The 21,594-nt window shown below is 38.3% G+C and overlaps 1 protein-coding gene across 3 annotated transcripts in view; it reads right to left on the bottom strand.

Annotated features, from left to right (window-relative positions):
• Positions 1–1,149: 1,149 nt before the first annotated feature.
• The window catches only part of LOC105933914 (collagen alpha-1(IX) chain), a 45,103-nt gene continuing 24,658 nt past the window's right edge, over positions 1,150–21,594 (bottom strand). For 2 of the 3 annotated variants that reach the window (XM_036145563.1, XM_036145564.1), the window contains 29 exons: positions 19,959–20,030; positions 19,657–19,701; positions 19,503–19,538; positions 19,395–19,418; positions 19,233–19,286; positions 17,473–17,544; positions 16,722–16,760; positions 16,514–16,570; positions 14,390–14,443; positions 14,235–14,288; positions 14,094–14,147; positions 13,972–14,025; positions 13,823–13,876; positions 13,653–13,706; positions 13,517–13,570; positions 11,507–11,560; positions 10,407–10,451; positions 10,202–10,255; positions 10,032–10,085; positions 9,738–9,791; positions 9,044–9,115; positions 8,917–8,952; positions 8,776–8,820; positions 8,658–8,690; positions 8,326–8,472; positions 5,488–5,542; positions 5,120–5,314; positions 2,933–3,019; positions 1,150–2,044 (listed from right to left, as the gene is read on the bottom strand). In XM_036145563.1, coding sequence (XP_036001456.1) covers positions 1,842–2,044; positions 2,933–3,019; positions 5,120–5,314; positions 5,488–5,542; positions 8,326–8,472; positions 8,658–8,690; positions 8,776–8,820; positions 8,917–8,952; positions 9,044–9,115; positions 9,738–9,791; positions 10,032–10,085; positions 10,202–10,255; positions 10,407–10,451; positions 11,507–11,560; positions 13,517–13,570; positions 13,653–13,706; positions 13,823–13,876; positions 13,972–14,025; positions 14,094–14,147; positions 14,235–14,288; positions 14,390–14,443; positions 16,514–16,570; positions 16,722–16,760; positions 17,473–17,544; positions 19,233–19,286; positions 19,395–19,418; positions 19,503–19,538; positions 19,657–19,701; positions 19,959–20,030 — 1,911 coding nt within the window. In that variant the 3' untranslated portion in view covers positions 1,150–1,841. The remainder of the gene's footprint in view (positions 2,045–2,932; positions 3,020–5,119; positions 5,315–5,487; positions 5,543–8,325; positions 8,473–8,657; positions 8,691–8,775; positions 8,821–8,916; positions 8,953–9,043; positions 9,116–9,737; positions 9,792–10,031; positions 10,086–10,201; positions 10,256–10,406; positions 10,452–11,506; positions 11,561–13,516; positions 13,571–13,652; positions 13,707–13,822; positions 13,877–13,971; positions 14,026–14,093; positions 14,148–14,234; positions 14,289–14,389; positions 14,444–16,513; positions 16,571–16,721; positions 16,761–17,472; positions 17,545–19,232; positions 19,287–19,394; positions 19,419–19,502; positions 19,539–19,656; positions 19,702–19,958; positions 20,031–21,594) is intronic. The other variant, XM_036145565.1, reaches the window with a different exon arrangement.

Here is a 21,594-nt window from a genome sequence, read left to right as displayed (position 1 = left end):
TCTTGTTTCTTTGCCCGTTTTGCCTCATAAATTGGTGCTAAGATATTTTGAAATAGTAGCATAATGTAAGTATCGGAATACAGCTGTACTGTACTGTACTTTATAATAAAGACTGGAACAAATTCATTTTGTAACACAAACTTCTGCTTTGGTTTGTGAGTGGTTCTGTTTTCTTCTTTGGTCAAACGTTTGGTTGGTCTGTCACTATTGTAATATTTCTGATTTCAAATGTTCTTTAGTCATCCATTGTGTCAATATAAGCTGGACAAAGGAGGGCAGTAACTAGTTACATTTACACAGTTACATTTACATTTCAGTAACTTTTAGGGAAAAATTACTTTTAGGAGTTGTACTTTATCGTGCTTTTTACTTTTATTTAATTAATTTTCTTGTGAAAGTATTGCTACTCTTGAGTAATAATTCTGGTTCCTCTACTTACCACGACTACACAGCCGTAAAATTACTTCAACGGAAGGTTTCCAGATGGATATGCGGAGCAAATCTATCTGGCGGAGTCAGGTAACTACTTACCACGACTAACGGGCCATTTGGAGATCAGGAGAAAATGCAGTAAAGAGTAGATATTGTAGCTGGATGTTTCTTCTGCTTACATTTGTTATTTTGAAATCTATTATTTATTTTCATTTTTATATATTATAGTTTGTAATTAGACTTTGCAGATTGGATAACATCTTTTTAAACATTAAATCAGATGTTATGAGCCATTACCTACTCAGTACTTGAGTTGCCATTTTGGATGACTACTTTCTACTTTAAAAAAAAGTTAAAGTAGTCCTACTCTTACTTGAGTAAAGCTTGTGGGTACTCTACCCGCCTCTGAAGCTGGATAAATGAAATGTGATGCTGGTCTTTTGCTAATTTGGATTTTATGAATGCTAAGCCTATAACTCTTCCTATTCTGAGCATGCATTTTAAATTCATTGTGGCTGAGTCATGATGCGATCTATTAAATTAAAGGGATGTCCTTGGGACGGCGGCCAAGCTCGCTCCTTTCCAGCAGATTGCTTAAAGGTCATATTTGATCAGTAAATGTATTGGTTGTTGGCAAACACAGGGAAGGGAGGATGATGTCAGCTCTCCTTTGTAACCAGGCAACTATCTAATACTGTCCTGAATTGACATTATATCTTTAACAACCCAGGGATCTTGTTTTATTTCAACAACAAAACCATTTTAATGTACAGGCTGTGGGATGTCACAGATCATGTTCAAACCATCCCAAACAGATCATAATCAGCTTCTTTTAAGAGTGCATGATCCTGCAAACACACAGGCAGGGAATTTGAATTTGTTACTGTGCAAACACTCTCAAAACACAACACTTTATTCCAATGTTTCAAAAAGAAGACACAACTGGCCACATAAATCATTATAATTCACCGGGAGCACAGGGTTGACATCTGTTCTGAGCTTTTAAATAGGCCGAATCACATGCAGGAGTGGAAATCACTTTTTTTTTAAACATGTTGACAAATGTTTTCTGAAAGGGCTAAATGTCAGGGGTAACAAAATGTTATAGCTCATCTTTATGCCATGAGCCTTAGGTCCTGTTGTCAGAACACAGAATCTGCTCAGCAACCGTAGAAGTGATTTCTCACCAATGTCTAAATTTCCTCTAAAAACACTGAAGTTAAAATGTCTCTACAGTTTTGTGCAGTCGTTTCCCATCTCTTTGTCCCTCGGGCTCTCTTTGAGTTGTGGTGCCGATGGAGACTCCCGAAAAAAAAAAAAAAAAGCACCATGCTTGGGTTTATGAGGAGCCCTGAAACATGGTCGCTGGCTGGATGAGGTCTGGAGAATGTCACTGAGCTCTGGATGTCTCACGGACTTTTGTATGAGGATGATTTCTTCCCACTGACCATATAGAGAGGTGGAAGTCTGCTTATACAAGTAGATGGGTCACAAAGACCAGGTGGTCCTGACGGCCCCCTTGGACCAGCAGGTCCTGGGGTTCCTGGACTTCCTGTTTCACCACGCTGCCCGTTTTTCCCATCTTTGCCAACACCAGGAAGACCTGGAACACCTAGATTGGAGAAAGTATATGAAAAAAATTAATCAGAACATGTTTATTTTCATTGTGTTTAAACATGGAACACTTGCTATTAAAGTATTTCACATTTTTGCTGCATTACACCAAGAAACCTCATAGCAAAAAAGGAGTTTACGTGATAGACCTACTTTGCGATAGACAAAGCAGTAGATAATTTGAAGTGAAAAGAAAGTGATACATTGTTTCCATTTTCTTTTCAAATGAAAGTCTTAAAAGTGTTATGTGCATTTGTAAGCAGCCCTTCCAAGTTAATACTTTGAGGAACCACCCTTATGTGCAACTGTGGCTACAGACATTTTGGGGTATGTCTCTACCAGCTTCGCATATCTTTGCAGAATACCTGAAGTTTTGTCTGTTTAGTTGGAGGTCATCACTTTTTTTGCCTGGTATATTGAGTTTAAATTGGACTCAGTTTAATTTTTCGGTGACTTCTGAAAGCAATTAGATGTACTGGATTATATTTAGGGTTACACACACCACATTTGTCAGATTTGTATTACTTAAAAGACTTGGAAGCCATATCTCTTTTTCATTTCACTTTACAACTGTGCACTTCTTACTGGTCTATCACATAAAAATCCTGTAAACTACACAGAACTTACAATTACAATTACAATCTGAGAAAATGTGAAAAATGATCATGAACACATTTGCAAGGCACATTATCTATTCCAAAGAAGTGGACCCATGCATTGCATAAGGGGTTGTAACCCACTGCTTTCCGGGGTCCAGTTTTAAACCACAGGTTTAACATATCGGTTTTCAACATCTTGTCTTTCACAAGTTACTTTAACTGAACAGCACTTTTTTTCTGGAGTCACACTCCACCTGGTAGGTCTTCTAACTAGAAACTAGTCTTACCTGGTACACCTGGTGACCCTGGACTTCCTTTGGTTCCCACACCGTCCTCTCCCTTTTCTCCTCTGTCTCCCTTTTGTCCAGCTTCACCTGCAGAGTTGAGTAACACAAAGGGCATAGGCATTAATGCCGAGATGAAATAAAAAAGCTTTCAGGTTTCGAAACAAACCTAATTAACTGAACAGCTTATTGGTGTTCATGCCTGGTAATACTATATACGTTTACAGAGGCCTCTCGTGCTCGACAAAAAGTACCTTTATTTTTGGATATAAGTGCTTTAATTCGGCTACACAGAAGAACAAACATTAGCACCGCTGCTTTGCATCAAGAAGATCTTAGGTTCAAATCCTGGCCAATGGGCCTTATGTATGCAGTTAGCATATCATTGTCATGCATGGATTTCTTCTTGCTGGATTTTCATGTTCCTTCTACAGTCCAAAGAAATGTTAGGTTAACCTTTCTCTCTGAATTGCGCTTAAGTGCTGGATGGACGAACGGACGGATGGACTCAGGGGGTCTGATTGAGGTAAGTATAACTTTGCTTATGTCTACCTTTGTCTGGGAGACAAAGGAAGACTTGTTATTGAGACAAAGATGGATATTATTTTCATCTGGTACTTACAAACTAGAGACTGTTGTGCTCTTGTGTGGGTCATGGTTCAAACGTTTATTTAGAATATCATGAAAAGGTCCAAAATTGAAGACTCCTGGTACTCTAATGTGCTAATTAACTCAAAACACCTACAAAGGCCTTTTCACATATTTTCTGTTTTTAAAATTTGTTTTGTAAAGCATCTTTGAGTGTTCAAAAAAGCACTATATAGGTTATTATTATTATTATTATTATTATTATTATTATTATTATTATTATTATTATTATTATTAATAATAATAATATTATTTATTAAATGGTCTCTCAGTCTAGTTCTGTAGGCTACACAACTGCTGACTTGACAGTTGTCCAAAAGACGGCCATTGACACCTTGCAGAAGGAGGGCAAGACCCCAAAGGTCATTGCTAAAGAGGCTGGCTGTTCACAGAGCTCTGTGTCCAATCACATTAATAGAGAGGCAAAGGGAAGGAAAATATTTGGAAATAAAAGTCCCAGAGTGAGGAGGAAGACAGGAGAGGCACAGAATCCATGTTGCTTGAGGTCTAGTATAAAGTTTCCACAGTCAGTGATAGCTTGGCCAGCAAACTCTCCTGATCTTAACCCCATAGAAGGTTTATGGGCTATTGTGAAGAGGAAGATGCAATACTCCAGACCTAACAAGGCAGAAGAGCTGAAGGCCACTATCAGAGCAACATGGGTTCTCATAACACCTGAGCAGAGCCACAGACCGATGGACTCCATGCCACGCCGCATTGCTGCAGTAATCTATGGAAAAGGAGCCCCAGCTAAGCACTGAGTGCTGTACAAGCTCACTTTTCATGTTCATACTTTTCAGTTGGCCAACATTTTTTAAAATCCTTTTTTTGTATTAGTCTTAAGTAATATTCTAATTTTCTGAGATACTAAATTTGGGGTTCTCATTTATAGTCATCAATGTTAAAAGAAGTAAACACTTGAATTACATCAGTCAGCATGTAATGAATGAGTATAATATACAAGTTTCCCATTGTAATGGAATTACTGAAAAGAAAATGTACTTTTTCCAGGTGTTCTAATTATATGACCAGCACCTGTATATATGAAACAACATATTTTTAAAAAAGGACAAGGAATCATTTATTTGTCTAAATCCCCCTTGGGTTTAGTTCAAAAGGGGGACCCTATTTGCTTATATTTATTAGTAAAGGACACATAATATTGAAAACTAATTTAGAGTAATCTATAGGCTGCTAATTAAAGACAGCATATTGCAAATATATCCCAATAACAGTTTAAGTAACATTACTGTCACAGTGGACTGTGTAAGATTAAACTTTGTATGATATTAAACATTATCAGACTGTTGGATGGAGTCCAACTGCAGTGGTCGCCCACCACTTTTAGGACTACAATGCCACACTTTTCTCAACGCTCTCTTTTTCATCGGTGCTTCCAATGTTCTGTGTCGCCTTATCACAACTGATATTGTTCTCACATTATTTTCTAATATTAAGCAGAACCTAGTCAGCAGCTTTTGTTATGATTGAGTTATTTCAGTAAACATGTAAATAGGATTGGGATATGAATTCTGCACTGACCTTTGTTTCCAGGTGCACCTGGAAGACCAAAGTAGCCTGGGTGACCTTTGGGACCCATTGGACCTGGAATGCCTGCTGCCCCTGCTGCTCCAGCTGGTCCAGGGAGTCCTGGAGGTCCTGCTGGTCCAGGTGTACCAGGAGCACCAATGGCTGCTGGCTTCTTCAAAAATTCTTTCATAAACTCCTCTAATCGTTCTACATGGACAAACAACAAATTATCACAGAAGATCATGGTATATTGTCTTTTACCATTAAGAGTATATGGATATATATATATATATATATATATATATATATATATATATATATATATATATATATATATATATATATATATATATGTAAAGTTGGTTAGAAATGAGTCACACCTGCGACGACTGCTGAGCACATTTCCCGAAGCGTGTCATCAGTCACTTTTGGGCCCTGTGGAATAAGCATTATCAGGTGAGTAATGATGAGTTCAATCAAGGTTTTTAAAAGACACGTACAGTAGTATGTCTGTGTTGCAGACATGTTTGCAAGTCATCTTTCCATGTCCAAGTCAAGTTTCAAGTCTTTTACACTAATTCAGGTCATGATTAAATTCTCCATTGACAGAAACACAAATTTTCTTATCACATCTATAACAACCAGTTCCCCTTTAGACTTTCCACCACTAGAGGTTAGGAACCCAAACCATTATTGTTTGTTCCTGGGCCTATATTTACATTTAAAATTAAATTAAATTTACAATTAAAAACTTTGAATATGTTAACAGTTATATTTTAATCATTTACCATTTAATTTGCCATCCAAAAAACAAGCAAAAAGCAGCTTTTTGACAATTGATTTAATGAAATATTTATCCCAATAGAGGTATAAATACACATTTATGCTTTAAGAAAAATAAAGAGATCAAAAGCTTATTATTGAAGTTCTAAATGATTCAGAAAGAGTGCGTTTGTTGTCTTGGCTAGATTAATAACTGTTTATCCTTTTCAGATGTTCCACTCCTTCACTGCTACAGCTAAGATGAACATGAATATCACGAGTCATCAAGTCCTTAATCCATTAATGTCACTGGCTAATAGTCTAGCAGATATTTTCACAGTAAATCATGAGCAGAAACTGTGATCTGTTGCTTCTTTTTGTTGGTCATTACATGAGAGAAAAACTGTTACTAAGACTCGAGTCTAGGATCAGGAGTCAAAATCCAGTCTCAAGTCTTTACAGCACAAGTCTAAATCAAGACTAAAATCTATTATTTGTGTGACTAGCCAGTATCTCTGATACCATCTCTGAGGTAAACAATAGATCCCACAATGTGCTTCTACCTTAAAGCTACAGTTGGTAAGCCTGTTCAGAAACACTTTTTGTTATACTGGGTAAAATGGTCCTTCCATCCTGAAAGTGTTTAATACATTATGTATTTATCTGTTAAAGGAGCAGTCCCCACTGTTAAACCTGCTGGTCCCCGCCAAACCATTATCCTTCAGAGAAACAATACCTTTGGCCCCCACTACGTACAGACTCTGAGAAGGTTGGTGGCTTTTTGTTGGTTATATGCATTTTTAACAGCACCCCTTAAGCCACTAACCAGCATCTCTATCCTCAGTGGTTCCCGATCCACGGTGGATGGATTCCTGAGTTCAGACCCAGAATAAACTGTTTAATAACTGCTTTTGGGTCCTCTGTGTTGATCGTTACAAAATCATTCTCTGTGGGAGCTGTAGGTCTGTAAATACTCTAACCAGTCTCTGCTGTTCGGTCCTAAGGGCAGGGATTTGTTAGAGTTTTGTTTCTGCTCTCACCCATAGACATTATATACTCACCCCCCTCTGTCCCTCAAGTTCCGGGTATATCACCTTATCTATTGGTTCTCCCCCATGCCAATCATTCTGACGCGCTAATGTAATGCCAGTGTGGATTCTCATTCCTTGTGAGTTTCTGCTTGCTGGCTGCGCATGCGCACTTCTAGTGTTTATGTATCCGGTTAGCTTAGCAATTCGCCGTTCATTGTAGCTCCGCTGCTTTCACCATATACATCGAACTCGGTTGAGAGTTGCATGAAGCTAGCCGCGTTAGTGTTTATGAGAAGAAGAGGAAGGCCTCAGTAGAAAGAAATAAGACCAGAGTGGATTTGGGACATTTCACGTCATCCCCCTGAAGAAGAGCAAGGTAAGACGGTCTTGCGCATGCACAGTTGTTCAAAAAGGGACTTGGGCAAACTTCCAGAAAAATCGCCGACTCCCAGCTTTAAGGTTAATGTTGACGTTCCAACATGACCCTGCTAACATACCATTTAGAAGGTATGTTGTTGAATCATATTTATCACTGCAGTGTTGTACCATTTCAAAGTCTAAGTACAGTTGACTGTATTGTTATAAAGGTATTTGTGTGATTTGAGCTTGGAAGTTAATGTCAAGTTGGAAAATCAAATAAGATGCCTCATGAAGAAATACGGACATAAGACAAAATACGAAATGCCTTTTTTATTGTCCCACAATGGGGATTATACTTATCTACCTATATATGGCGGACAAGTATACAGAAAGAGGATTATTTCCTTCAGTTGCACTCATAGAAGCATTGAGGCCTTGTCTACCACAAAGTGAGTAGAGGTCCAGTTTGTTGAGAACTTGAGCAGCAGCTACTAAGTCAAAAAGCAAAGTTCTCAATGTATGGGTCCTGCTGCATTTTGACCCCTAAATATGGTCATCAGAAATGGATGATGACCCAACAGAGTCCCTTCCTAGATATAAGCAGCTGAAAAGGACTTCCTTTGTAATGAGGCTTGATAGTCATACAGAATGAGAAGCTCTGCCACCCTGGGGGAACTCTGATTAGACCCCTTCTCCTCTGCATCCAAAGTAGTCAGGTCAGGTGGGTTAGGGTCAGGGTCACCTCCTAGGTGATTACCTACCCATAGTATCTAATCTTGGATAAGTGGAAGGCAGTGAATAGTACACACAACAACAACCAGCAAATCCAACTGCTCCTTGGCATTTCTTTCTTTCTCTGATTTCTGGGGAATATCATACTTGGCACTGATCTTGACTAAAGTATGTCAAGCAAAGGGGTCATGGATATTAACAAAAAATAAATTTGCTTAAGGAAAAGGCAATCCCTTCTAGACCTTGTTCCTCTCGCATTTAAAAGGTTAAGAACAAATTTAGCTCATATAGACTGATACCTATCCATAACTAGGAGAAAAGTAAGCGACTTACAGGTAAACCTCTGGGACCCGGTGGTCCAGGAACACCTGGATCTCCGTCCAACCCTCGAGCTCCCATGGGACCTCCCACACCTTCATGTCCTGGCTGACCAGGTCTCCCTTCAGCTCCTGTAGCTCCTCTTTGACCTTTTTCTCCACGCTAGCGTTAAAACATAAATCTGTTAGTGAACCGTTTTTCTGAAAGCAGGATTTGTTAAAGTGTAAAGGGAAGATTGTTCTTTAACAAAATATCAGCCTTGTCTTTTGGTGGACTATAGCATCAGCAGAAGGACTTTATGGAATGTTGTAAGTGTTCGAATGTTAAACAGAGTTATTTAAACATACCTCTCCTTTGATGCCAGGCACACCAGGAGGGCCCTGAAACAAATTCAAACGTAAGCTTTCTTCTTTTGAGACCCAAAGACAGATTACGGTACGTCTATTGAAAATTATTAGATAATACCTGATCTCCCTTTACACCAGAGTCTCCAGTCAGACCTGGGTCTCCCTGTTCGAAAAAGTGACACGAGGAATGTGGAGCTATTAAACCAAACATTGGAAAGAGCATTCACAGAAAGGTATGTATGCCCGCGATGGGTCATACCTGACTTCCTTTTGGTCCCACAGGTCCAGTTGCTCCCTAAACCACAAAATCAAAATGACAGCATGTAGCAGAAGGCTCATTGTGTTCAGTGTTGTAGCATAACTCAAACACAGAGGTTTTCTCCCACCTGATCACCTTTATGCCCTGTATGACCTTTCAATCCTTTGGCCCCAGTGGCACCTTTAACTCCTTTGTCACCCTGTTAATTTAAAATTGACATTGGATATGTACGGTGTGGCATAAATAACAATATCCAGTTAATTATACACAGACTATTTGAGCTTTTATTTCTGTTAATTATGATAACTGTCTCTTTACAGCCAATATTTTAGATTCAAATATTACATCAGAGCAATAAAAAAAATTTTAATACAGAAATGTGGGCTAAAAATATGTTTAATACCTGCTTAATGGTTGTTTTGAAAGTACCTTACAAAACAACCATTAGGCGAGGACACACATGCAACCGTGTTGATCCTGCTGGCTAAAAAGGATAAAAGAGTGCATCTTTGAAGAAGAAGACTTTGGACAGCAGTGGTCTGCTGTTTGTGTATCAGGTGATAATAACCCAGCCAAAAATCCAATCTGATCATAGATACCAAAGAAGGGGTGGTGTCTATGATTCAATCATTATGATGGCCAGGTAATCTAACATTAAGGATCAGTTGTCCACATTTTTCTCATTCCTAATGCAGAAAATCAAACCAAAAATCAAATAGTGTGACTTTTTTCTGTTTTTCCTTTCAGTACACTATCAGGAGAAAAAAAAACACTTCATGTTATCAGATATCAGAATGGGTTTGAAACTGCATGTGTCTCACCTGTATTCCTGGTGGACCTGCAGGCCCCATAGGCCCTTGTTTTCCTGTTTCACCCTGCATTTTAAAACAAAAGTCAGCTGTTATCTACGCTTCACAAATCTAATGAGCACTACTGATACTAAAATAATAGGACAGAATTGTATGGAATAGAATAAATCCTTTATTTCCACCACAAAGGAAAATTGCCCCTTGCCCCACAAACATATAATCAACTTAAATTATGTACACAAATGAAATTTTTTTGACCCATTGCGGAAACTCAAAATCATGAAAAAAAAGTCAAAGCAAACCCACAGTGGATCCTTTTTCTCCTGGTTTTCCGTCCTCTCCATCATTTCCAGGTTCTCCCTGCATGAAAGCAAAGAATCTAGATCAGTTTGCAAATACTACACACAAAAGGGTATATAAATAAAAACATTTACATATTTACTCTGTGATAGGTAACTTAATAAGAGATTTCTCACAGTTTTTCCCCGTAGCCCAACTGGCCCCATGGGTCCCTCGGAACCGGTTGCACCCTAAATCCACAGTAGGAAATACACTGAGTTAGTCAGAAATAATATTTCTTCTGTTAGCTCAAACCTCAAAGAAAGAGTTTGGCTGAGGTCGTAAGTAGCAATTTCTGGTTGTGATAACATGCTTCATTAAAAAGATAATTCATTCAATTACCTTTTCTCCAGGGGGTCCAGCTACTCCCTGCTTCCCTGGCAACCCCTAACAACAACACAATTTATGAGAAGAAACTTAATTGCTTTCTGCATTTATTTGTTCTTGTCTCAGTGGGAACTAAGACTGACAGTGAAAAGGGTTATCAAAGCTGGGTGGGAAAAAAAGTTTATTAAGTTAATAAGTAAGAAATGAATTCTAACACCAAGTTCAACCATTTTGCTATCTCTTTGCTTTACAAATTCAATCTTATAAAGAAAAGCAGGAAGGCTCTATTTAAAAAAAAAATCATCACAATTATTTTTGGTTAGTAATACGATCACTATTAAATGATTATGAAAAAAACCCAACATTGCATTTACTGCACTCAACACAAAAAAACTAGCCGTATACTTGAAAAGCGTAATGGGGCAAAAAAAAATTTAAAGAAATACTAATCATCTATTATGTCACAACATAGTTTTTGTGTGAAAAACAGAAAAAAGTTTTATTAATTGCACAGCCTAAGAACATACACAAATGTCACAAATACAATCTGGTGGAATAACCCTCAACAGAAGTTTTTGGTTTGCATTTATTTCAACTTTCTTTGCTTTACAATAAACCTGAACATAAGGGAGATTAGCACTACATTATGTATGTAACATTATGCAGCATTAGAAAAACATGGATAGCAGTAAATAGCACTGTTTATTTTCTTAAGACCCGAGGATTTTAGTCTAAATATAGGATGTTTGAGACCTAGAAATTATTGCAGCACAGCAGCTAGCTGCCATAATAATTTACAAATGCAGCTGTTAATATTTGCTTGTTGTTCTTTTCTTTACTATTCATGGATTTTTTTTTTTTTTTATTTGGCACCTGTGCTGGCAGACAATTGCTCCAGCAATATAGTGCCTTATGAAATATTGAAGCAATATATCTCTGCACCACAGACGCATGCATAAAAATATGTTGATAGCAATGGGTGTGCAATGTATTTCTGAATTTCACCTCAGCCCCATTTTTTTGTCCTATGAGCTTCAAAAGTAACACCACCCTAAAAAGTGGGATTAAACTGCTGACTCAAAGAAAATGAAAAGAAAAGATGAATTTACACTTACCGGAATACCAACAATCCCCCTAATTCCAACAGCTCCTGGTACACCGGGCTCTCCCTGATGAATAAGGTGGGGTCAACAGACAAAGCTTTATCAAATTTGTTAGCTTGAATTAGAAAAAAATTGCATCAAGTGTTACAGTAGGATTGGAAAATTCAGAAAAGAACATAATTGGTTGGTAAAGTTGTGGCCAACTTTATGCTTGGATCCAAATGTAAAAGACGAAGTGCATTTTCAAATTCTGTCACATATATGAAGTATGCCTCTTGCTTGTGTTTCATCCCCATCATATGCAACATGTTCACGGGGATTAAGCACATAAAACCAGAAAAAAACCTTCCATGTCAGGACAGAGGAGGTTATGGTACGCCACAGTGTCGCTGTGTTATTCCTTCTTTTTCCATACTTTATAAACACCTGACCAAGTTGCGCAAAGTTCAGTGCTCAGTTAGTGACTTCAGGCATGAAAATAAGTTATATAACTGAATTATTCAGAAGACTCTCCCACCATGTGAGTCATTTTAGACATTCAAAATACAAAGGTGAGTGCAAACAAAGCTTCTATATGCCACAGCTTTAGATCAAGTAACATAATTATTATGCCATTTTTACAATGTTGGCATAGCACTCCAATTTGTTGCAATATCGCATCCAGTTTTTAGAAGCGCAGGGGGGCTGGTGCCTATCATTCATTGAGTGGCAGCATACACCCAGGAAAGGGTCTCCAGTCCCTCACAGGGCAACATGGAGACGCAGGACAAACCATTATCCACACATACGGACGCACACCTAAGGGCAATTTAGATGCCCATTGGTGTAGCACTCATGTTTTTGGAATACCCGGAGACTCTTCACGCATGCACAGGGAGAACATGCAAACTCCATGCAAAAAGACCTCAGGCCGGGATTCAAACCCAGGACCTTCTTGGCTTACTCCAAGGCAACAATGTTACCAGCGGTATCCCAAACAGCCACAAACCTGACTAGGATGTTTGGACATCGTGTCTCATGCATGCTACAGGATAAAAAAAAAATAATTCACTTTATACACCAATCTAGATCTGGGAGAAAAACATCTGATACATTTTATTGAGAATTTTCTTTTTTTTAAATAATAATAATAAGCATATGTAACAGGGATTCATGAGTTGGCGTCGTTGTGATCAGACAGTGAAACTGATATGAGACTTTTTTTTAGGTTTAGTCAGCACTTTGGAAACAAAAAATCTTATGTGAAAAAGTACACCTGAGAAAATGGTAGGAATAACTTATTAAATTAAAGTGCTAAAATCTTTATTGTTATCAGGGTTTTGTTCTCAACACTGTTTAAGGTCTAGGCTTTTTTCAAACCTTAAACTGTAATGTGAATACTGAAAAACAAGTTTTTCTCTCTACTGTCGCTACATGCATGCTGGGTAAGAGGAATTGCTGCCAGGTCAATGACACAATGCAGGTGACAGTCCATTGTGGTAATGCACTCTTTCAGGATGAGTCATTTTTTTGTACCTAAATAACTCGATGCAATTTGCAGGGTTTTCATTAGATAGAAAACTGTTTAACCCATCTGTCAGTAGAATTTCATTCAACTGACTTTGTAAATTTTCCTGAGATGACTCGTTGTAAATTGGTGTTATATAAATAAACTGATTCAGTTTGATTTGATTTAAACTGTTTTTCTTTTTTTTTGCCAATCTGAATGTGCTTCAGTAATTACACCAAAGACGGTTATGTTGCAATAAACCCTAAACCTAGAAAAACTGTGGAAATATTAAGTCTTGTTGTGCCTGCATGTTGTATTTAATCTGTGTGCGTTCTGAGCTGGTGTCTGTCTTATCAAAACATTTCACTATGCTAACCCATGATGACAATAAAGATTTTTTAACAAAACTGTTAATACTTGAGTAGAAAAATACAGGTCAAAAAGGTTGGTGAGGTAGATTTTAGCAAAATGTAATTAATCACATGTTCTTCTGTGGAAAAAACAAACAAACTATGCATCGATTTGAGAAATACCTTGGTACCATTAGATCCAGGAATCCCATCCAGTCCATCCATGCCAGGCTCACCCTACGGCACCACAACAGACAGTAAGACATGGAAATAAAATCAACAAGCTGCAAAAAATAAATTCAAATATTATCGTACTTACAATTTCGCCCTTTTCTCCTTTAACACCCGGCTGTCCTTGAGGTCCCACAGCTCCCTTTATGAAATATATAAATATTAAATATTTTTTTCTTTTAAGCTTTGGTCAAAATACTTTTTTTCAACTCCATCTTAAAATCCAACACAAACTCTGAATTAAACTTCAGAACTCACATCATCGCCTTTTGGCCCTGGCAATCCTTGCCGTCCTCGGGCTCCCTCCACACCCTGAGAACAATCACCTATCAATTTCATCCTGACCCTTCACGTCTTAGAACAGCTGCCAAGAGAGGCAGAAGGAGGAGATCAAACACACTGCTTACAGGAGCTCCAGGTGGACCAGTGGGTCCAGGGACGCCGTTGTAACCAGGAGCACCCTGTAAACAGATGGGAGTCAGATTCTATCAATGAAAATAAAACGCTGAGTCGTCAGCGTAAAACCTACCCGGTCTCCTTTCTCCCCAGTGGTTCCTGGGAATCCAATCGGTCCTCTTTGTCCCTAAACAACAAATTGTTACATCCATAGCCTGCTTTGTGTATGTTATGTAATATTATTTCATATGTTTTGGATTTGTTTTCCCCCTACATCATCTCCCATGCGACCTGGTGGACCTTGAGGACCTGGTTCTCCAGCGACCCCCTGAAAAGGAACATTTGAATTATAAAAACAGGGTCGATCAGACCAAACGGCTTTTCAGGCTTAAATCTTGTCTTTCACAGAAACGTTTATTCATTGCATACCTTTTCTCCAGGCTCTCCATCTTTCCCAGGCTCGCCTGACAACCCTTTGTGTCCCTATAGACATATTATTCATAAAAATGCAGAAATGTGGTTTTAACACAAAAATTGTTTACTAAGTCAAAGAACAGAATGCCAATAAGACTTAAGTCATCAATAATTCACTGACTGGTGTTGATCTACTCCAAAGATTACAATGAAATATTTATGTTATATTATAATGCATAATAACACAGATAACTTCAAGGAGCACAGTTAGCTTCACTGTTATTTTATGAAACATATTTGGTTTTTGCTCACTGATGCCTGTTTATGGCTCTTAAACACCAGTAACTATTCAATATCAAAGCTTTAAATCTAACAATAAAGATGTCATTACACTTTGATGCCTTAGGTATTTCTGTCTTTGCTACAAGTTCAACCAGTTGATAACCTTATGGGTCATCTTACTCCTGAGATGTCAATAGGCGGAGCAACCAAAGGAATTCCTGAAATCATCAGGATTTATCATCTATCATCTATAAATGTCTGGGGAAGGTTTCCTTCATCCTTTGAGTAAAGACATTTAATCTTTACATTTCCTGCCTTAAAATTCTGACAAAACAGAAGTTGTAATCTTTGGACCAGAATCCTCAAAAAATAAACTTATTAATCAATCACTTAATCTGGGTAGCATTAAATTGGCCTCTGATAATAGTGTAGTAAACTTATGGAAAGTACCAAAAGTACCGCTCAAGTACCAAATTACAGTTCTGTCTTCTCAAGAAGTATGCAGATGAATCTGCTATATCATCTATCAGTAGTTTATTGAAAGTTGTACAAACTGGTTGATCAATGATCCGATCTCCAGGTTGTTAGATATTATATGAAACTACAGGTTACTGGATCAGTTGAAAGCAGTAACTGGGAAAATAACAGGCATTGTGGATACCACAGGTGTGACATGCATAGATATAGACAAAGGGGACTAATAAAGGAAAACGGGTCAGTTAGTCCAGCATGGTCACTTAGATAGTCTTAGACATCATGCCATTATATAATCTATCAGATAAGACCCGAGTGCTGACACATTTTCCACTGATGTCATGTGAGGAAGTGTACCTACATTCTAGAAAATGCTAATGTAATGATCATTCAAGGCTCTTTCTCATTCCTTTTTTTCCCACAACAGTATTATAAGAGCCTCAGATGACCATCCCTAAACCATTTATGTGGCTTGTTTAGTGTTAAGTGTTAAAGTAGAGTATCTGTTTCGTGAGTCATTTCCTGTAAAAGAAGTAGTCATTTGGTGACTGCTTTTTCGAGGCAAAGGAACCGGACAGGACGCAGAGTAGTCCAACCGCCAACAGGGGGCGGTAGCTTTTTCATGGTGAATAGGAACAAAGTCAATTGCTGTTTCTATCCTGCAAGGTGATGGAGGAAAAATGAATACCCCTATGCAGACAGCAGATACTCATGTGCTGACATACAACACACTACATACAACAGGTAGGCCCGGCAGGTCATGGGAAGCCAGTTCACTTTGTCATTTGCAGAAGATGTTACTTATCTTCAGTTTATGACGTGATCGGTATTTTTGCAGCCATCTTTGGGGAGCTACTGGATTCCTTCATCAAATGGAAAATTGTTGAGGACTTTGAGAATCGAACGGAAAATTTTGCAATGTATTGGATCAGATTTGAATTAAATTTGCTCCTGGATCATATGACTTGAAACCATTTGTTTGGTAAAGCACCATTAGATTTTATTTATTTTTTATTGATGCAACAGAAATGAATTGTACTGCACAAATGTACAGTACAGTTACTATACTATACTATACTATACTATACTATACTATACTATACTATATACTAGTATAGTGTAGTATATACTATACTTTTATAATACTATAAAAGTATAGTATATACTATACTATACTATAATAGTATAGTATAGTAATTGTACTGCACAAATGTACAGTACAATTACTATACTATACTATACTATACTATACTATACTATACTATACTATACTTACTATATACTAGTACAGTATAGTATATACTATACTTTTATAATACTATAAAAGAGAAGGAAACAAATTTAAATCCTTTAGTCCAGTTTGACCTTGTTAACATTCCTCACCTTCATCCCTGGCAGCCCATGCAGTCCCCGAGGTCCAGCAGGGCAGGCGGCAGGACACTGTAAACATTCAGAAACAAGCTTTACTGACAAAGCTGCGCAGCCACTTTAGCTGCAGTGACTCATTCTGATCGAAAGATATGCTGCCACCACTGTAATTGTCATGCATCCAGAAAGCGTTTGCTTGTGTGTTAGACAGTGAAACACTCACAGCTTCCCCACTTCCCTCACTGTTGGCACCGGGCGGTCCCTAAAAGACAGCAGAGTGACACCTAAGGTAGCCACGAGTGGGTGTAGATATTCTCATAAGCACACCGCAGCATGAAAACCCGTTGTGAATGTGGGAAAAAGAAAACACTGCATGCAACATCATCACACACTATGAGGAATCTCAGGAAGAAGTGAGCACATAAATCTAAAGAAAGAAGACAAATTATGTAGTCACACCCTTAAAGCGGGGGCTCTCTATACAAGGAAATCCTGATACAGAGCATCAGTTAAAGGTATGCGGTCTGTCAACTTTGGCATGATAAAGTTAGCTGTATTCAGTATAACATCTTAGTTTGTATCTATTATGCTGAGCTTCAGGCTAGAACCTTCACAACATTTCAGACCAGATTGTGTCTTTATAACTGGCTGTGTTTATTTGTGAATGCTAGATTGTACTTTCAATAGGTTATGAATGAAAATACATGGAATTTTCACTGTTCACATTCACAGAACAAAACACATGTACAGCCTCACATAATTTTCCAATAAAACGTGTCTAAACAGTTTTAGCAACCCAATTGTCTGTTCCTAAAATAGCTCCAGCCAGTGTTGACAGTCAGCATTTGTAATCTCAAATTACAAGTGGAGAAGATTTACAAGGGCAATCAAATACAATATGAAACATGTCAACTACAAGGCCGAGTACTTTAAATAAAAAATAAAAATAAATATAGGTTAGATTTGGTTCTTACCACAGGCCCTGGTGGGCCAGGTGGGCCAGGTGGCCCTGGAGTCCCGGCCCCACCTCTTGGTCCGGGTGGACCCTGCAGAAAATTAGTCAACATGTCAGACATTCAGTAAGGAATGTTTTTTGATAATGAAACAATTTCTGTGTGATGTCACAATATCTGAATAGGTTTACAACAATCAAAAAAATATTTTACTATACTATTTCAATGAAATGATTTCACATTGATTTCAATTCTGGTCTGTGGTTAAGTTGGCTAACTGCAAACTGGTTGAGCAGCTATAACCTGTCAGTCCACTGATAGGTGACAACAGAAGAACAGAATCAGAATGGAAAGATTTTATTGAGGAACAGCAATTTAGAGGTTGTCCCTAACTTTGCTGTCTTTTTATTGTTTTTGTATATCTAACCCAGTGAACTATATGTGGATTAACATTATAACTTTCTTAATTTTTGGAAAAAGCTAAATACTTAATTAAGCATTTACAGTCATCCTCTTGAATGTTTGTTTTCACCGTCTGGACACCATATCACTAATGCTTCAGTGTTTGCTTTGTCAGGTTTAGGCATTAAACGTCTGGGTCAGGTTACTAGTAACATACCTTGGTTAGGGTTTAGGGATCAAACAACTTGGTTAGTTTCAAGATTTAAAACAACACAGTGTAACCTTTGACCACAAGGGGAGCTAGACATGTAAATTAGAGGTTTAGCGAACACGAAAGGCGAACACGTTGGCTTTTTTTTAACCATTTAGCCATGTTTAAATAAAGGCTTTTCTTAGAAGAATAGTTCCTTTTTGAGTGCCTCAGTTTACTTTTCTTAACCAGTTGAAACTGATCCCTGCACTGAAGCGCACCAAAAGGACACCACCACACAAAGCTTATGTTTTAACATTCAAGCAGCGCTCCTGCACGCTTTGACATTTAGGTATAAATTATTTTGATTAGTTTCAAGGATTAAACAAGGTCAGATTCAGCCTAGGAATAAAAACACTTTGATAATACTTATAACATTTTCTCTCTTTTTTGATATTGTACAGGTTACAATAACAACAAGAGGTGGTGACTTTAATAAATAAATAAAAAATGTGGGGCTTATTGGATTTATACCCTATACCCTGCTTGGATACATTGGTTCAGTGTTTAAATACACACTTGAAAAAATATTCCTGAATTGTTAACTGTTTAACGGAGAATACAATATGTCTATTTATTATTAGATAGATTTAATGGTGGCACATTTTTAGTTTATTCACAAAATACCAGTGTCGTAGTACTCGAGTCCGAGACTCGAACTCGAGTCCGAGTCATTAGCTAAATTTAGAGACTCGTGACTCGAACTTGGACTCCGACTCCTACATTCAGATCATTCTGACTCAGAAATTGAGAAAAAGACTTGACTTTTTTTATATCATTAGGCTATAATTTTAATATGTAATTAGAATATTATTTGGTGTATGATTTTAATATCTAAATTATTAGTGCAATGGAATGTTACTGCTTCACACGTCACGGCATGTTCCTACAACGAACGTTAATTTAATTTTTACTGCGGCATGCCTGGAGGAGAGATCGACTTGGATCAATAGTGACTCTGACTTGACTCGGATGAGTAGTGGACTTGACTCGGACTCGACTCTGATTTTTTTTTAATGACTTGGACTTGACTCGGACTTGAACACTGGAGACTCAAACCTGGACTCGGACTCGGGGCATAGTGACTTGACTACAACACTGCAAAATACCATTTGAGTCCAAATCTGACCTCAGGTCCAATGTTTCCTTCATCTCCTGGAGTTCCTGGCTTCCCTGGTGGACCCTGTAAACACATCAGTTAGCCAAGGTACGTTTACTGAAAAGCTGTGAAGAAATACTTTTGAATTTGGTTTCATGTCAGGACTCAAAAGATAATCTAAACAATACATACAGGAGGTCCTTCACTTGCTGGACCCTGTGAAAGAGGAGAACAGACAAGAAGTTACAGTGAACATCTAACTCTGTAAGTTCTGTACACGTCTCCGTATATTCCACTTACAGGAGGACCTGCGGGTCCAGGAAAGCCAGGCAGACCCTACAAACAGAACAAGGACAAATCAGTAACATTGGACATGTTTACAACAGAAAATGGAACATAGTTATCTCTTTTCCCTTAGCAGAATGATTCAGAGATTAATTAATTGTTGACTCACTCTTTCTCCTACAGGTCCTCTTGGACCCATTGGGCCAATGGGACCCTGCAGACAGCAAACAGAGCCAAATCAATATTGCTGTTACTTACGCTGCACTACCACACGTTCTCGCTCCCACATTCTGCACACACAAAACTAAAAAGATGTTACATTCATCCTGAGCTTTAGATGAATGTCATCCGAAGTCTAAACCGTAACTCTTCTTACTGATGATTTTCAGTCTGTTCAAACAACATAGACATATAATCCCACACAGAGAATCCAGTCAGTATATGAGGTGAGTTCCAGGGGTTGTTTCTTACAGGAGATCCTTGAAGACCAGGGAGACCTCTCTGCCCAGGAAGACCGATCTCTCCCTTCTCCCCTTTGCTGCCCTGGCAAACAGAAATGACAAGAATACAACAACTTAATTTGCTTCCTGCATCTCCCGGCACTGTTGCTAAGATACACAAAGACGGAACCGGTAAACATTTAATCATTGGGAGGTTGAGTGCAGTTGGTCTGTAGGGGCTCAAGTTAATGAAATATTAACCAAACAATATTAACAGGTAGTTTTATTTTGCACTGACTTTCAAATATGAGAACATGTGGGAATTTGTTCCAGGGTGAATACGTCTTTTAAAAAAAATTGGGTTGAAATTAAGTGGATAAAATAATTTCATATGACAGTGAAACCCCAGGGGCAGGAACATATCAAATAAACACTGTGAAAACAACATAGATCAATTTTTTCACTGTTAGGAGAACTGTTCAGGTTGAAAAGAGATGTGGGTAAAAGCCAATAGTTTCTAAATACTTTGTGCAAACTGAACTGTAATCCTTTTGCATAGTGCCTTGCAAAAATATATACACCCCTTGAAGCATAGTAAATGGTAAGTAGCTTGTACTCGTATAGTGTTTTGTCAAGTCTGACAACCCCAAAGCGCTTTCCACCACAGTCAGTCACTCACCCATTCACACCCTGATGGTGGTGAGCTACATTGTAGCCACAGCTGCCCTGGGGCAGACCAACAGAAGCGAGGCTGTAACCTGTCAATCACAGGACAACCTCCCTAACTCTTGCGCCACCATCGCCCCCATAACATGTTAACGTTACAACCACAAAATACAATTACATATTTTATTGTGGTTTGATACCCTAGATCTACACTAGCAGAAGGAAAATTATACAAGTTTTTCAATATCTTTACAAATAAATGTCTAAACGTTTTGAGTGTCTATGCTTTCAGCCTCCTTTTACTCCTAAAACTACTTTTAGAAGGCATCTAATTAGTACACAGTCCACCTTTGTCAATTAATTCTCAGTGTAAATTCAGCTGTTCTGTGAAGGCTCCAGAGGTTTATTGGAGAACACTAGTGACCAAACAGAATAGTGAAGACTAAGGAAAAAAGGCGAAGTAAGATTAGGTTATGAAACAATATCATGTTTTGACCACCTCACAGAGGACAATTAAATCTTTCAAACCCGGGAAGAGTACGGCAGGACTCCACACCTATTAAAACATGGCGGCCATCACACTAAACTGACAGGATGCACAAGGAAAGCATCAGTGGAGCAGCCAAGAAGCTCCTGGTAACTCTGGAGATGCTGCAGAGAGCCATAGCTTAGTTGGGACAATCAGTCAACAAAACAACAATTATTTGTGCATTCCGTATATTTGCTCTACATTGAAGAGTGGCAAGAAGAAAATTATTGTTGAATGAAAAAGGTAAGCCGTCCTGTTTGCAGCCAGGAGCCTGTGCTGGGGACACATCCTCCAGCAGGACTCCCTCTAACCTGTCTCCATGCCAACACATTTTCACAGGAAACTCAACTGATGTTTGGCTGCTTTAGTTTCCTGTGTGACAATGAAAGGCTTCTCCTTAGATCACCCAGATAACCGGTGAAGGTTTACAAAATAGCAGAGGTTAAGGATCAACAAAATTCTTTCGATTTCA

Source organism: Fundulus heteroclitus, chromosome 13 (genome assembly GCF_011125445.2).
Source record: "Fundulus heteroclitus isolate FHET01 chromosome 13, MU-UCD_Fhet_4.1, whole genome shotgun sequence".
In the NCBI taxonomy this organism is placed as follows: Eukaryota; Metazoa; Chordata; class Actinopteri; order Cyprinodontiformes; family Fundulidae; genus Fundulus; species Fundulus heteroclitus.
This window is presented reverse-complemented; position numbering and strand designations above follow the sequence as displayed.